Consider the following 17,029-nt stretch of genomic DNA (forward strand, 5'->3'; position numbering starts at 1 on the left):
TTGAATAAAATTACCTTTATTTCCTAAGGGAAAATCTGAAAACACACATCAACATCGAAGTAAATATACAGAAGCAATTTTCCTTAAATCACTAAAATAATATTTAAACCCCACTCAGTCAGCAATTCAAATGGATAAGCTTTCCAATTATCTGTATTTTCCATAACTTTAGGCATATTTTAGGTAAAAAATTTAACTCTTCAAACCAACTTTTCTATCAATACTTTGAAAGTAGCACAGATGACAAAATATTAACTAAATCATGCCAATAAGTGTAATAGTGGCATCAGTCTTAAATTAGGACACAAGGTAACATTAAATGTTATTGTAGCTCTGATCTCACCTTATAAAAATAAAATGGTCGTAAATTGAGAACTTCAATAATCCAGGGGAAAGTACGAGGTGAGCTATAGGCAAAGAGCACAATTTCCAAACAACAGGCCATCAAGGAACGATGAAATATATCCTGCTCTAAAAGAACCTTGGAGAACAGAAAAACCACAGTTCAATATTTCTCAGCAATCTCAGCCTTTGCCATTCTATAAAGATGACTACAGAAACAAGATAAAACAATCTCTGTACATTATATTATACCAAATTATCAAAGATAAAAATTTGAGTTCTCAAACTGATAGTTTTCTTATAAAATATAATCTTGCTCAATGGTAGATCTTATATTTAATGAGGCATAAACAACAATCTGCTTTGAAATAAGAAAATAGTCAATATTCCCACCAAGAGGAAGCATTAGGATTATTTCAATTTTTTTTCCATTTGTTTAAATACCAGTTTTATGACAACTGTTTTGTCAACATAAAGACTGGTTAATCAAAACACTAAAATCAAAGGTATTATTCTGTCACAGCTAAGACTTTAAAAAAGTTCAGAGAAGTTTACTAAGAAGATAAAAGTCCTGCTCACCACTGAGTTTAAGATTTAACATAAGCTAGGGCACCTGGATGGCTCAGCAGGTTAAGCATCCTACTCTTGGCTTCGGCTCAGGTCATGATCTCAGAGTCCTGAGATCAAGCCCCAAGTTGGGCTCCACGCTCAGTGGGGATGTGCTTAAGATTCTCTCTCTCTCCCTATACCCCTGCCTCCTCAACCACCCCCTTGCTCATGGGCACACTCTAAAAATAAGTTACTAAATCTTAAAAAAAATAAAAGATTTAACATAAGTTTTCAGTTTTAAAGATTTTATTTATTTGTCAGAGAGAGAGCACAAGCAGGGGGAACAGGCAGAGCAGGCAGAGGGAGAAGCAGACTCCCTGGTGAGCAAGCCCGATGTGAGACTCTATCCCAGGACCCTGGGATCATGACCTAAGCTGAAGGCAGATGCTTAACCAACTGAGCCACCCAGGCATCCCACGTTTTCAGTTTTAAAAAGTGTTTTTCTTTTTTGAAAGATATCCTTTTTTCAAATATCACACCAAATCAACAAAAAGAATAAGAAACAGAAACTACCTTGGATAAAACTAGAAGTCAGCTATAACTGCAAACTATAATACGTGACAAATTACTTAGTAGCAAGTAAGATGGTCAAACAAGGGCCTGAAAGAGAGACACTTAGAATTAATGAATTTGTTCCATGCAACCTAGGAAAAACACAGTAACTGAGGGCACAGGTAGAATGGAAAGTAGGGATTAGGCAGAGGCTAACGTGAATGGATGATATGAAAGTCTGTGTAGTTAGAACTCTTCAGGTCCCCACTCAACCCCCACTCTAATGAGTCAGACGATAGGCTTCTAGTCTATCCCAACAGGGATTTGGAGAATTTTATTCTAAGACTGAACTAGGGAGACTTGGAGCTTGAGAACACCAGGCATAGAAGAGACTGTGGTTTTAGGTGAAAGTCTGCACACTATGAGAACAAGTTTCCCTTCCTTGTTTTGCTCCACAACACCAACATTCAGGTAAGAGATCAGCAGACACTTCTCCACAGACACCGAAATATTTCAGAAGAATCTTAAAGACACCAACAGTTGGGCACCTGGGTGGCTCAGTTGGTTAAGCATTTGCCTTCAGCTCAGGTCATGATCCCAGGGTCTAGGATCGAGTCCCACAACGGGCTCCCTGCTCAGCAGGGAGTCTGCTTCTCACTCTACCCCTCCCCCCTGCTCATGAGATCTGTCTCTCTCTCAAATAAATCTTAAAAAAAAAAGACACCAACAGCTGAGGGTCCCTAATACTACATGTTCACATGAGACTGTTGAACTTACATTCCCACTCTTGCATACAAAGCTTTGAAGCAAACTGCTCAGTCACCCTAAGGGTTTATTAATGTTTCATTTTTACTGCCTTATTCAAATATATGTGGATATCCAAGAATAATCTAACATATGAGGAAATCTTCCAGAAAAACAAAGATTAAAACAGATTAAAAGGGCGCCTGGCTGGCTCAGCTGGCGGAGCATGCGACTCTTGATTCTAGGGTTGTAAGTTTGAGCCCCATGCTAGGTGTAGAGATTACTTAAAAATAAAATCTTAAAGGGGCACTTGACGGGCTCAGTTGGTAGTGCAAGTGATTCTTGATTTCAGGGTTGTGAGTTCGTGCCCTCTTGGGTATGGAGCACACTGGGCATGGAGCCTACTTAAAATTAAAAAAAAAATTTCTTAAAAAAATAAAACAAAAAAACTCAGAAGAAACAGAGACAATGCAGTCAACATAAAACTTCAAAAGAAATCTAAATTTAACCTCACATAACAAGATATCTTAGAAATGAAAATACAGCTAACAAAAAAATTCACTAGAAATTCACTAGAAGTTGAGTAAATATCCTTAGAAGTAGAATAAAATAACAAAGAAATGGAAAATTAGAGAAAAGGATCAATCCACAAAGTTCCTCATCTGAATAATAAGAGCTCCAGAAAGATAAATCAGTGGGCAATACATTATCTAAGAAATAATGCAATAAAATGATCCAGAACTGCAAGACATAAATTTCTGGACTAATAGGGCAACTCTGTAGGAATGCTCAACACATAAATGAAAAGACCACAATAAGACTTTATTGTAAATTTCAGAACATAAGAAATAAAAGGAAGATACTAAGATTCCAGAAAATAAAAACAGGTCACATACCAGTACTGAAAATTAGAATGCCATTGGACTTCTAATTAGCAACACTGGAATGTAGAAGATAATGGAGCAATGCCTTCAAGATCATAAAGGAAAATGACTGTCAGTCTAAAATTCTATACACAGACAACTATCAATCAAGTGTGAATCTAAAGACTTTATGCAGGGTTTTTAAAGATTTATTTATTTATTTATTTTTAGAGGCAGGGGGAGCGGGAGAGGGAGAGGGAGAGTCTTAAGCAGACTCTGTGCTGACTGCAGAGCCCAACATGGGGCTCAATCTCATGACCCTGAGATCACAACCTGAGCTGAAACCAAGAGTGGATGCTTAACCGACTGCACCACCCAGGTGCCCCCTTTATGCAGAGTTTTTAAAAAGGGACTTAAGGCTTCCACATTTTACTGAACTACAAAATCTCTATACCAGTGGACTGTGAAATTATGCATATATAATGTAATACCTACAGCAACAACTAAACAAATCTGTACAGAGTCTAAAAAATATTCAAGTAGGGGCACCGGGCTTGCTCAGTCAGTAGAGTGTGTGACTCTTGATCTCAGGGTCATGAGTTCAAGACCCACATTGGGCACAGACCTTACTAAATAAATAATGTTCAAGTAATCAACAGGGAAGTGGGAAAAAGAAAACAAAAAGCAAAGAGAACAATCAGAAACAAGAAATAAAATGGCAGACTTATGCCCTAACATATCAATAATTAAATTTAAGTTGTCTAAATTTACCGATTTATTTATTTATTTAAAGATTTCTTTCTTTCTTTATTTATTTGATAGAGAGAGACACAGCGAGAGAGGGAACACAAGCAGGGGGAGCAGGAGAGGGAGAAGCAGGCCTCCCTGTGGAGCAGGGAGCCCGCCGCAGGGCTCGATCCCAGGACCTGGAATCATGATCTGAGCCGAAGGCAGACGCCCAATGACTCAGCCACCCACATGCCCCGATTTATTTATTTTCAAAGATTTTATTTATTTGACAGAGAAAGACACACTGAGAGAGGGAATACAAGCAGGGGGAGAGGGAGAGGGAGAAGCAGGCTTCCTGCGGGGCTCCATCCCCGGACCCTGGGATCATGACCTGAGCTGAAGGCAGATGGTTAACGACTGAGCCACTCAGGCGCCCCTAAGTTTACCGATTTAAAGAGACTAAGAGAGATTAAAAAATGTGATTCCGTTATATGCTACCTACAAGAAACTCACCTCAAAGGTAATGATACATGTAGGCTGAAAATACAAGATAGACCATGTAAACATTAATCAAAAGAAAGCAGAAGTGGCTATAAGTAAACAAAAGATTTTGGAACAAAGAGAGTTATAAGCTTCAGAGAGGACATTATCTCATGATAAAAGGATCAATTACCAAGAAGACATAGCAATCCTCAATGTGTATGTATCAAACAGCAGAGCATCAAAATATATGGATTTTAAGAAGTCTAATACAGCTGAAAGGAGAGGGGCGCCTAGCTGGCTTCATTGGTAAAGCGTGCAAACCTTGATCTTGGGGTTGTGAGTTCGAGCCTTGCACTGGGTGGAGTGATTACTTAAAAATAAAATCTTAAAAAAAAAAAAAAAAAGAGGGGCACCTGGGTGGCTCAGTCGTTAAGCGTCTGCCTTGGGCTCGGGTCATGATCCCAGGGTCCTGGGATCGAGCCCCGCGTCGGGCTCCATGCTCAGCGGGGAGCCTGCTTCTCCCACTCCCCTGCTTGTGTTCCCTCTCTCGCTGTGTCTCTGTCAAATAAATAAATAAAATCTTAAAAAAAAAAAAAAAAGAGGGGCACCTGGGTGGCTCAGTTGTTAAGCGTCTACCTTCAGCTCAGGTCATGATACCAGGGTCCTGGGATCGAGCCCCGTGTCAGGCTCCCTGCTCAGTGGGAGGCCTGCTTCTCCCTCTCCCACTCCCCCTGCTTGTATTCCCTCTCTCGCTATGCCTTTCTGTCAAATGAATAAAATCTTAAAGAAAAACAAAAACTGAAAGGAGAAACAGATAAATCTACAATTACATTTGGAGACTTCAATATCATTCTCTCAACACTTGATAGAACTAGACAGAAAATCAGCAAGGATACAGAGGTCAACACCACCATCAAGCAACACTAGAGAACTGACATTTACAGAACACTCCACACAACAACAACAGAATACACACTGGGGGTCATAAAATAAACTCAACAAATTTAAAACAACTGAACTCATATAGAGTGTGAGTGGAATGAGTGTGACTACAAAAGGGTAGCATGAGGGGAGATCACTGTGATAACAGAACAACTCAGTATCTTGATTTTGGTGGCGGGTGCATTAACCTACAAGTGATGCAATGGTGAAGAGGAAGACACATATATTGTTCCAGTGTTCATTTCCTGGTTTTGATATTATATCATGTAAAATGTAGCCACTGGGGGCAATTGACTACATAGGACCTCTCTGTACCTTTTGTAATTTTCTATGAATTTGTAATTATTTCAAAATAAAAAGCTGAAAATTTACTTCTCAGGAAGTTACGGAAACATATGCTTTGTCAAATATTAGGATTCTCACAAAAGAGAAAGCCACGGAATCCAGGAAAAAGGGGAACCAACACAGAAGAGAGATAAAAATTTCCAGAATGAAAACAGAGAAATTGTATTACATTAGTTATGAAGCACCCCTCAACATCAACCTGTTCCTATTGGAAGTGAAAGTCAGAGGACTCCAAGAGTGACAAGGAGGAGGAGGAAACCAAAAGATCATATAAGAGCTTTGAGTTTTTATAAACTGTATGTATGTATATATGTATGCATGTATTTACTTACTTATTTATAGTAAGCTCTACGCCCAGCAGGCTTGAACTCATGACCCCAAGATCAAGAGTCACATGCTCTACCAACTGAGCCAGCTAGGCACCCCAACAGCTTTGACTATTTATTTATTTATAAATATATTTTTTAAAGATTTTATTTATTTATTTGAGAGAGAGAGAGAGAATGAGAGAGAGAACATGAGAGGGGGGAGGGTCAGAGGGAGAAGCAGACTCCCTGCTGAGCAGGGAGCCCGATGTGGGGCTCGATCCCAGGACTCCAGGATCATGACCTGAGCTGAAGGCAGTCGCTTAACCAACTGAGCCACCCAGGCACCCCTATTTATAAATATTTTATTTTTTAAATAATCTCTACACCAAATGTGGGGCTCAAACTCACAACCCTGAGATCAAGAGTCGCATGCTCTACCAAATGAGCCAGCCAGGCACCCCAGCATTGACTTTTTAGAAACATTCCTTTACATAGCTATTGGAGAGAGCGGCCAGTGTTATCAATGTTCAAAGAAAACAAAGCAATTTTTTTTATTTTTGAGAGAGAGAGAGAGAGAGTGCGAGCAGGGAGGGGTGGAAAAAGGAAAGAGAATCCCAAGCAGGCTCCATGCTCAGCAAGGAGCCTGATGCAGGGCTCTATCTCAGACCCTGAGATCATGATGTGAGCTGAAATCAAGAGTCTGACACACTTAGGGCGCCTGGGTGGCTTAGTCGTTAAGCGTCTGCCTTCGGCTCGGGTCATGGTCCCAGGGTCCTGGAATCGAGCCCTGCATCGGGCTCCCCGCTCAGTGGGAAGCCTGCTTCTCCCTCTCCTACTCCCACTGCTTGTGTTCCCTCTCTCACTGTGTCTCTCTCTGTCAAATAAAATAAAATAAAATCTTTAAAAAAAAAAGAAAAAAAGAGTCTGACACTTAACCGACTGAGCCACCCAGGCACCCCACAAAGCAATTTTTTAACAAGCATTTTATTCCTCCAAAATCCCTGGGAGGTATGGGCAAATATCTTAATTATCAGTTGGGTTAACAGTTGGGGAGGGGCATCTCATTATTAGCAGCAAGGACAAAAAAAGGACCTGAAGGGAAAGGATACTGATGGTGTACCAGAGATGAATTTCATGTATTTTACATTTCTACCTAGAGATGGCTAGCTCTGGATGTGCAAAAGACAAATAAGGCCAACTAGCAAATCATACTGGATAAGTCTGCTATTAACTGCTGATTCCCAAGACACTACGCAGCCTCTCAACACACTGCTTTCAGGCTTAGGAAGTTTTAGACCTTGCCAGTGGCTGGTAGAGTGGATTTACTTACTGACATGTCCATTCCATGAAGTCTTCGTGTTTCCTGAACCATTACAGTCTCTAATATTTTATAATACAAAATTTCTGCAAGCTTTAGTCTGTTTACAGCAAAGTCTAGGGAGGGGAATAAAAGGGAAAATATGTGTTAATGAAATGTAGCTGTTAAGGACTGAAGAACAAAACTTTTATATAAACTTAAATCTCATACATTAAGAATAGCTGGGAAAGAAAAAAATTTAATTTCTACTTTTTAGGGCCAATCTGTCTACTTTCAATGCTATGTCAACTTTAGTTTTGTCTTCTTACCTATGTGTGATCCAGGCTGTTCATCTGTTGATTGAGTATAGTGTTGGCAGAAAGTCTCTCCTATTCCTTTCACTATTTTCATAATGTTTTCCATAGGATTACGCATACAAGATCTATGAAATACAAGAGGAACCTAATTACCAGGAAAAACCCTCAGACTACCAACATTTATTCCAGTTCTGATCCCAGTTGTAAACCTCGATACATAAACAGCATATTTCAAATAAATCGAAAGCATTTAAACAAAGTCATTTGGCATACTGTTTTGGAATTTCAACATTAGCAGAGTCAATATTATCTCTTTTATGCTTCTATTTATATGACATTTTAGAAAAGGCAAACTATAAGGATAGAAAATATATCTCATGTTGCCAGAGGCTGGGGATGACATAGGGGTTGACTAAAAAGGGGCATAAATTTTGGGGGCTAATGGAATTGTTCTAAGTCTTAATTGTGGTTATATAACTGCATGCATTTGTCAAATCTCATACCCTTATACAGTTAAGAGGATGACTCATATTGATATAAATTATAATTTAATAAACCTGATTTAAGAAAAATAGAGGGGTGCCTGGGTGGTTCAGCTGGTTAAGTGTCTGACTCTTGATCTCAGGGTTTTGAGTTCAAGCCCTGAGTTGGACTCCATGTTGGGTGTGGAGCCTACTTAAAAAAAAAAAAAAAAAAGATGATGTGGTAGTATTCGGGTATATATAAAATAGATACAGTTGACCCTTGAACAAGATGGGTTTGAATTGTGCAGGTCCATTTATAAGTGGATTTTTTGATAAATACAGTATTGTAAATGTATTTTCTTTCCTTTATGATTCTCTTCATATTTTCCTTTCACTAGCTTGATTTATTCTAAGAATACAGTATATAATACATGTAATGTACAAAACACGTGTCTATCAACTGTTTATGTTATTGGTAAGGCTTCTGCTGATCAGGAGCACCTGGGTAGCTCAGTCATTAAGCGTCTGCCTTTGGCTCAGGTTATGATCCCAGGGTCCTGGGATCGAACCCCGTATTGGGCTCCCTGCTCAGCGGGAAGCCTGCTTCTCCCTCTCCCACTCCCCCTGCTTGTGTTCCCCCCCCCCGTCAAATAAATGAATAAAATCTTAAAATAAAGCCTTCTTCTGATGAATGGAAGACTGTTACTAGTTAAGTTTTTGAGGAGTCAAAAGTTATATATGGGGTGCCTGGCTGGCTCTGTCAGTACAGCATGCAACTCTCAATCTCAGGGTCATAAGTTTGAGCCCCACATTAGGTATAGAGATTACTTAAAAATAAAATCTTTTTTTTTTTTTTAAGATGTATTTATTTGAGAGAGAGAGAGGTCATGAGTTCCAGCCCCACGTTGGGTAGAGAGATTACTTTAAAAAAAGCAAGTTATATACAGATTTTCAACTGTGTGGGGGGTTGGCGACCCTAACTCCCATACTGTTCAAGGGTCAACTATATATATTTATAGTGCTGGAACAATAAACTGCATGTAATTCTTATCAAAGCCTAAAGAATAACAAATAGAAAAATATAGCACTAAAAAGGAAAGCACTTGGTAAGAAATACCCCTGTTACGTTTATATTAACTGCTACTTTTCTGTCATTCAAACACAGAATCTTAATTCAGGAATGACAAATTCAAGACTATGAGAAAGAAAGTGATTTGCCCAAAGCCAGATAATTAGTGCAGGGTTCAGGACTCCCAACTCCATGTTCAAACAGACCAGAATCATGTATAGAGAGAGGTAGGCAGCACATATGGCAAAAATATGTTCTTATCAAGTTCTTCTAATGCAAGCTGTGCCTCTTGAGTTATGTTTCTTCTTTTTAGGTTTTTTTTTTAAATTATGTATTAAAAACATATAACAACAAAAACAAAAACCACATAACAAATTGACCTTAATTTTTAAGAGTACAGTATAGTATTTTTCACCACATGCATACTGTTGTGCAATAGATCTCTAGAACTTTTTCATCTTGTATGACTGCAACTCTATACCCATTGAACAACTTATTTCCCCTCCTTCCAACCCTGGCAACCATTCTAATTTGTTTCTATCAGTCTGATTACTTTTTTTTCCTTTGCTGCACTTAAGTATTTAAGTTTGATGTAGTCCCATTTGTCTATTTGTCCTCTTGTTACCTGTAATTTTCATGTCATATCCAAGAAATCATTGCCCATTCCAATGTCATAAGGCTTTTCCTTTATGCCTTCTTCTAGTTGTAGAGTTTCAGGTCTCATGTTTAGGTTTTCAATCTATTTTGAGTTAACTTTTGGATATGGTGTAAGATAAAAGTTCATCTTCCTTCTTTTATATAGACATCCACTTTCCCCAGCACCGTTTGTTGAAGAGACTATCCTTTCCCTATAGTGTAGTCTTGGCACCCTTGTCAAAGATCATTTCACCAAATACATGAAGATTTATTTTGGCATTCTCTAGTCTGTTCCACTGGTCTACATGCCTGTCTTTATGCCAATCCCATACTGTTTTGATTATGGTAGCTTTGTAATGTGTTTTGAAATCAGGAAGTGTGAGGCCTTCAGTTTTGTTGTTCTGTCTCAAGACTGTTTTGGCTGTTAAAGGTACTTTGAAATTCTATGTCAATTTTAGGAATTTTTTTTCATTTCTGTAAAAAATGCCACTGGCATTTTGATAGGGATTGCACTGAATCTACAGATTGCTTTGGGTAATAAGGACATTTTAACAATATTAAATCTTCCCAATTATGATCATGGAATGTCTTCCCATTTGTTTCTAGATTCTTTGTGTTTTGCATACCTTCCTTCCTTCCTTCCTTTTCTTGTTGCCATAAAATGTTTGCATCATTGCCTTGACACTTCTTTTCAACTTGTTCATGCTTAAATGAACAGTCCAGTCCATATCTATTTATTCAAATGCTATGAGGGAAGATCTTCATGACACTCTTTCTACCTTACTTGCAATTTGCATATCTTTTGAGCTGTGTTTGAGGCTAGGATTGTTCTGTCCACTTTTCTGTAGACTGAAGGTTTGGGGAGTAGAGGAGAGCTCGGCTAGTGCTATGTTCACCTTTTATTAGAAGACCAGGGCTTTGCTTACTCTTCCAAGATTAGTTAAATGTCCCTATTCCAGGTTATGCTATATCTAGTCAGGGATATCTTCTAGTTCTATTAGCATCAGGATATCCCCTCAAATTAGTATGGAACCTTGGAAAATGACAGGCCCTGGGAGTTCGTCCTATTTCTGCAGTTATCTTAGTGGTGGAATATAGGGACTTTCACTTGGGGTGATCTATGACTTTTTTTTTTTTAATATTTTTTTTAAATTTGATTTCATATGGATTTTTTTTTTTTTTAGATTTTATCCATTTATTCATGAGAGACAGAGAGAGAAAGAGAGAGAGAGAGGCAGAGGGAGAAGCAGGCTCCCAAGGAGCAGGGAGCCCGATGCGGGACTCGATCCCAAGACCCTGGGATCATGACCTGAGCCGAAGGCAGACGCTTAACCATCTGAGCCACCCAGGCGCCCGATCTATGACTTTTTACTCATTTGTCTACTCACCCATGTCTCTCTGTATCTGGGTTATTAATGAGCATACTCAATATCTATCAACATATCCTCTCCTTCTCTAGTAATACTTCTTAGAGATGGGCATATCAGAATCAATCGTTCCTTTCTTGACCATCATTTTGGAAATTTATAGCATGAAATCATATCCCTCTCTTCATTTGATTGCTGCTGGTAAGTAGTTTGCTGGTTTTTTACTATTCTCTTATTTCACTAAGTATTAGGAAATTAGGTTCTCTGATCTGGATTTATTCTACCATCTTTGCTAGGACACATGCCTCTTTATCTTAAACAACTGCATAAAATTCCATTTATGGCTGCACCATCAATATGTAATCAGTCTCCCCCTTGATGGACATTTAGATTGAAACCATTTAAAGTCAATGTAAAAAGAAAAACAATAATGCATAACTTAGGGGTAGTTACAAGAGTGGAATATTAGGGCTAACTAACTTTAAGAAGTATTTATTTTGCCTTTAAAGTCTTTAATAGTATGAAATAATATCTCTATAGAATTTTTTTTTTTTAAGATTTTATTTATTTGACAGAGAGAGAGAGCACACAAGCAGGGGGAGAGGCAGGCAGAAGGAGAGGGAGAAGCAGGCTCCCCCGCAGAGCAGGGAGCCCGATGTGGGGCTCAATCCCAGGACCCTGTGATCATGACCTGAGCTGAAGGCAGTTGCTTAACCAACTAAGCCACCCAAGCACCCCTCTATATAATTTTAATAGGTACTTTCATCTGATTTTAGGTCAACATACTTTGTGATTAAAATTTATTTAGGGTACCTGGGTGGCTCAGTTGTTTAAGTGACTGCCTTCGGCTCAGGTCATGATCCTGGAGTCCTGGGATCGAGTCCTGCATCGGGCTCTCTGCTCAGCAGGGAGTCAGCTTCTCCCTCTGACTCTCCCCCCTCTCATGGTTTCTATCATTATCTCTCTCAATAAATAAATAAAAATCTTTAAAAAAATTTTATTTAAAGGGGCGCTTGGGTGGCTCAATCCATTAAGTGTCTGCCTTCAGCTTAGGTCATGATCTCGAGGTCCTAGGATTAAGCCCTGCATTGGGCTCCCTGCTGGGCAGGGAGTCTGCTTCTCCCTTTCCCTCGGCCCCTCTCTCCTGCTTGTGCTCTCTCTCTCAAATAAATAAAATCTTTAAAATAATTTATTTAGAAAAATAATATTATACTTACTCAAAAATATTTATAAGTTGTTCACTTGGTGCATTTTTCAGTCCAGTCACAATACTCTGTAACCTGCTCACACTTTGAGTGGCTGAAGCAACAGGAGTAATGACTGCTTCTTTTTCTCGTAAATATCGCCGTCCTGTCAGTGGGGTAGAAGGTGCAAATGATGTTTTCTGTCAATAAAGAAAAATCTGTGAGATTAAAAAGTTACCTTGCCCTCATTACGTGTTTTATTCAGTATATATATAACATCTTCTCTATTCATATTTAGTAGGACTTTTTTCCTCCCTCCTCTGGTTAACTACCAAATTTTTACCAATATTATGCTAATAACATCCTTACATTTAAGCAAAAATTTTTCAAAGTACCTACTACCTATAATCTCATTTTATCCTAATATTCATTTGAAATATACACATTTTCACTTTACATATGAGACAGGCACAAAGAAGGTAAAAAAATTGTTTAAGCTCACAAAGTTAATGGCAGAGCTTGAACTGAAACTTAGGTTTTCTACCTTCTAGACCAGTGAACTTTCCATTAGACCTCATCCTCCAACCCATTTTACACAGAAATGCAGAATTAAACCTTCACTATTAACAGTCAAGTCCAGCGTTCTATGGCTGAAGTTCAGGGAAAGCACATAATTTATCATGGGTAGGAGAATAAACTAAATTTTAAAGCAACAGAATAGTGGCTAAGGTGATACAAAGAAAGAATGATAGGAAAGCATAAATCCCTTTTTTTAAAAAAGATTTTATTTATTGAGAGCGAGAGAGCTCACTCGTGTGCAGGGGGGTAGGGGCAGAGGGAGAGGGAGAAAGACAAGCAGACTCCTTGCTGAGCAGGGAGCCCGACATGAGGCTTGATCCCAGGACCTTTGAGATCATGACCTGGGTTGAAGTCAGATGCTTAATTGACTGAGTCACCCAGGCGCCCCACATAAATCCTGTTTTATGTCAAAAGACACATACCCTACTGAAAAGCCCAGACATTCTGGGAAAATATATCAAAAATATGAAAAACATCAAGAAATGAGGTAAAAATACTAAATGCCATAGTTTTAAAAATTACCTTTTAAGGCTTTCATGGGAAATACAAATTAGTAGAAGAAACTCAAGATTTAACTTGAAAGATGCTTCTGTTGTTAGTAGAATCACACACAGAGAGAAAAAGATCATTCAAGACTGAGGCCAGGCTAAGTTATATTACTTTTTCAAAGTGTTGTTGAAGATTACAGTCCACATTAGCTTGTGTTGTCAGTTTCCCTAATGGGGTGTCACCAGTGAACTTTCGAGGAGTTCCAATTTCTTCTTCTGCATCTGCTCCCAAAAAGATCCTCTCATCAAAATCACCAACAGTTAAAACATATTCTTCATACTCCTTGTTCACTGCTTTGCTGAAAAGAGATTTTATTTTAAAAATATTTTATTTTTATTTTTCAAATTTTTATTTAAATTCTAGTTAATATACAGTGCTATGTTGGTTTAAGGAGAATTCAGTGATTCATGACTTACAACACCCAGTGCTCATCATATCAAGTGCCCTCCTTAATACCCACCATCCATCTAGCCCATCTCCCACCCACCTCCCTGCATTGCCTCTGTTTGTTCTCTTAAGAGACTCTTATGGTTTCCCTCTTTTTCTCCCCTTCCGTATGTTCGTTTTGTTTCTTAAATTCTACGTGAGTGAAATCATAGGATATTTGTCTTTCTCTGCCTGACTTATTTCACTTAGCATAATACACACTAGCTCCATCCATGTCATTGTGAAAGGCAAGATTTCATTCTTTTGGCTAAGTAATATTCCATTGTGTATATATACCACATCTTCTTTATCCATTCATCAGTCAATGGATATTTGGGCTCTCTACATAGTTTGGCTATTACTGATCATGCTGTTATGAACATTGCGGTGCATGTACCCCTTCAAATCTGTATTTTTGTATGCTTTGGGAAATACCTAGTAGTGTAATTGCAGGATTGTAGGGTAGTTCTATTTTTAACTTTTTGAGGAAATTCCATACTGTTTTCTAGAGTGGTTGCACTAGTTTGTAGTCCCACCAACAGTGCAAGAGGGTTCCCCTTTCTCTGCATCCACACCAACATCTGTTGTTTCCCGTGTTGTTCATTTTAGCCATTCCAACAGGTGTGAGGTGATACCTCATCGTGGTTTTGATTTATATTTCCCTGTTGATGAGTGATGTTGAGCATCTTTTCATGTGTTTGTTAGCTATCTGGAAGTCTTTGGAAAAGTGTCTATTCATATCTTCTGCTTACTTCTTAACTGGATTACTTGCTTTTTGGCTGTTCAGTTTGGTTAAGTTCTTTATAGATTTTGGATACTAACCCTTTATCAGATGTATCATTTGCAAATATCTTCTCCCATTCTGTAGACTGCCTTTTAGTTTTGTTGATTGTTTCCTTTGCTGTGCAGAAGCTTTTCATCTTGATGAAGTTCCAATAGTTCATTTTTGCTTTTGTTTCCCTTGCCTCTGGCAACGTGTCTAGCCAAGAAGTTGCTGCAGCTGAGGTCAAAGAGGTTGCTGCCTGTGCTCTCCTCTAGGATTTTGATGGTTTTCTGTCTCACATTTAGGTCTTTTATCCATTTTTAATTTATTTTTGTGTATGGTGTAAGAAAGCACTCCAGTTTGATTCTTTTGCATGTTGCCGTCCAATTTTCCCAGCACCATTTGTTGAAGAGACTGCCTTTATTCCACTGGATATTCTTTCCTGCTTTGTCGAAGATTACTTGACCATGTAGTTGTGGGTCTAAAGATTTTATTTTTAAGTAATCTCTACACCCAACTCGAACTCACAAGCCCAAGATCAAGAGTTGTGTGCTCTTCTGAGCCAGTCAGATACCCCAAGAATTATGTTAAGCTGCTAGAATAAAACTAAGTTACACAATTGATTCTTTTTAAAATATTTATTTAAGTAACCTCTACATCCAACATGGGGCTCAAACTCACGACCCCAAAATTGAGAGTTGCATGCTCTACCAACTGAGCCAGCCAGGTACCTTCACAATGGATTTACTTTGACTTGAAGGAAGAGTTAAGACTCCAAGGCCTGCAAAAGCTGATGACTTTCCAGTTTTTAACTCTACCCACCTAACAATATCAGACGTTCCTATCTGATTATGGACATGCTTTGCATTCACATACACAGCAATAATAACTTACTTTGAGAGCATAAACTTAATCTGAAAATTAGCTGAATCTAATTAAGATGGGATCACTGAGGGGACGATAATGGTTTTGAAATATATTCTGAATTTGCCAATATTTGATTAATAAAAGAACATACACTCAAATACAGAAATCATTGGGTCTCTTTATAAGTTTCTCTGGAAGTAGCTCTTTTAAGTGCCAAAGTTTCTTTTCTTTTTTTTTTAAGTGCCAAAGGTATCGTAAAATATGTCTACTCAAAGACAACAAGGATTAGTGACAACTTCAGTAAATGCCACTAATGCAGAAGGAACTTGAGTTTGGAGGAGTTACCTTGATATAATGTTCCACTTGACAAATTGCAATAAATCATCATTGACAGCCTATAATATGGCAGATACCATTAGTACTAAATACTTACCTATTATCAGTAAAACTGGAAAGGTCCAGGAGGCATTCTCCTTTTAAAATCTGGGAAGAAAAAGTCATTTTTTGACATGTAATTAAGCAAAATAACATAGATACAAAAACATGACATTTATCTAAATTTTCACATTGGCAGTTGTTATAAATAATATACACACAAAACAGAATTACTGAATATTTCTTTTAAACCAGTAAAACCTATTTAGCATGCAAATAAAATACTTTAAAAATTTACAGTCAATTTTTGAAAATATTTTTAAGTTAGCCTATGGCAGTGGTTTCTAAATTCTAGTGACATAAGAATCAGTTAGAGATGCTTTTTTTTTTTTAAAGATTTATCTATTTATTTGAGAGAAAGAAAGCATGCAAACAGGTGGGAGGGGCAGAGGAAGAGAGAATCTCAAGCAGGCTGAGCTTGAAGCCCAACCCGGGGCTCAATCTCATGACCCTGAGATCGTGACCTGAGCCGAAACCGAGTTGGACGCTCAACCAACTGAGCCACCCAGGCACTCACTTAGGGGGACTTTAAAAAAATGCAGATTGATGGACCTCAAATCCTGAGCCAAGGCAGCATTTTATATAAGTTCCCCAAGTGATTCTGAAAAAAGCTGTCCAATTTTAAACATTGGTCTATGGAGAAGGGAAACTAACATTGAATTATAATATGTGTCAGGTAAGGAAAGATTCAAAGGGAATATAGGTACTGTTGCTGGTGAGAGAAGAAAACTACACTGCTTATATAATATTTTCTTTCTTTCTTTTTTTTTTTTTTAAGTAGGCTCCACATACAATATGGGGCCTGAACTCACAACCCTGAGATCAAGACCTGAGATCAAGACTTGGATGCTCGACCAACTGATGGAGGTGGAGCATGAAACAGGTGCCCCTGTTTATAATATTTTCTGTGCACCCACACTATTCTTAGGTTACTACCATCAGGGTTGCAAACTCAAATGCCTTCAGGGGTCAGGGTTCAACATATATAAATTAAGAGGATAGAAAGCATACTTCCCATCCTAAAAGAGGTGGCCATCATTTAGTCTGACAATAGTTACCCATGCAGAAATTTCATGTAGAAATTCCAACCCTGTATTTCCATAGCTTCTGACTTTTGAAAGAGATTTTTTCCCTTTTTTTTTAGATTATTTATTTATTTATTTATTTGAGAGATAGAGAATGAGAGATAGAGAGCATGAGAGGGAAGAGGGTCAGAGGG

General features: G+C 38.3%; 1 protein-coding gene across 3 annotated transcripts in view; it reads right to left on the bottom strand.

Moving 5' to 3' along the window:
* The window catches only part of RBL1 (RB transcriptional corepressor like 1), a 60,464-nt gene that overhangs the window by 30,482 nt on the left and 12,953 nt on the right, over nt 1-17,029 (bottom strand). For all 3 annotated transcript variants that reach the window (XM_027623728.1, XM_027623727.1, XM_027623729.1), the window contains 6 exons: nt 15,809-15,858; nt 13,431-13,617; nt 12,225-12,391; nt 7,484-7,596; nt 7,188-7,291; nt 344-481 (listed from right to left, as the gene is read on the bottom strand). In XM_027623728.1, the coding sequence (XP_027479529.1) occupies nt 344-481; nt 7,188-7,291; nt 7,484-7,596; nt 12,225-12,391; nt 13,431-13,617; nt 15,809-15,858 (759 nt within the window). The remainder of the gene's footprint in view (nt 1-343; nt 482-7,187; nt 7,292-7,483; nt 7,597-12,224; nt 12,392-13,430; nt 13,618-15,808; nt 15,859-17,029) is intronic.

The sequence above is a fragment of the Zalophus californianus genome, chromosome 8 (genome assembly GCF_009762305.2).
Source record: "Zalophus californianus isolate mZalCal1 chromosome 8, mZalCal1.pri.v2, whole genome shotgun sequence".
NCBI classification, from domain to species: Eukaryota; Metazoa; Chordata; class Mammalia; order Carnivora; family Otariidae; genus Zalophus; species Zalophus californianus.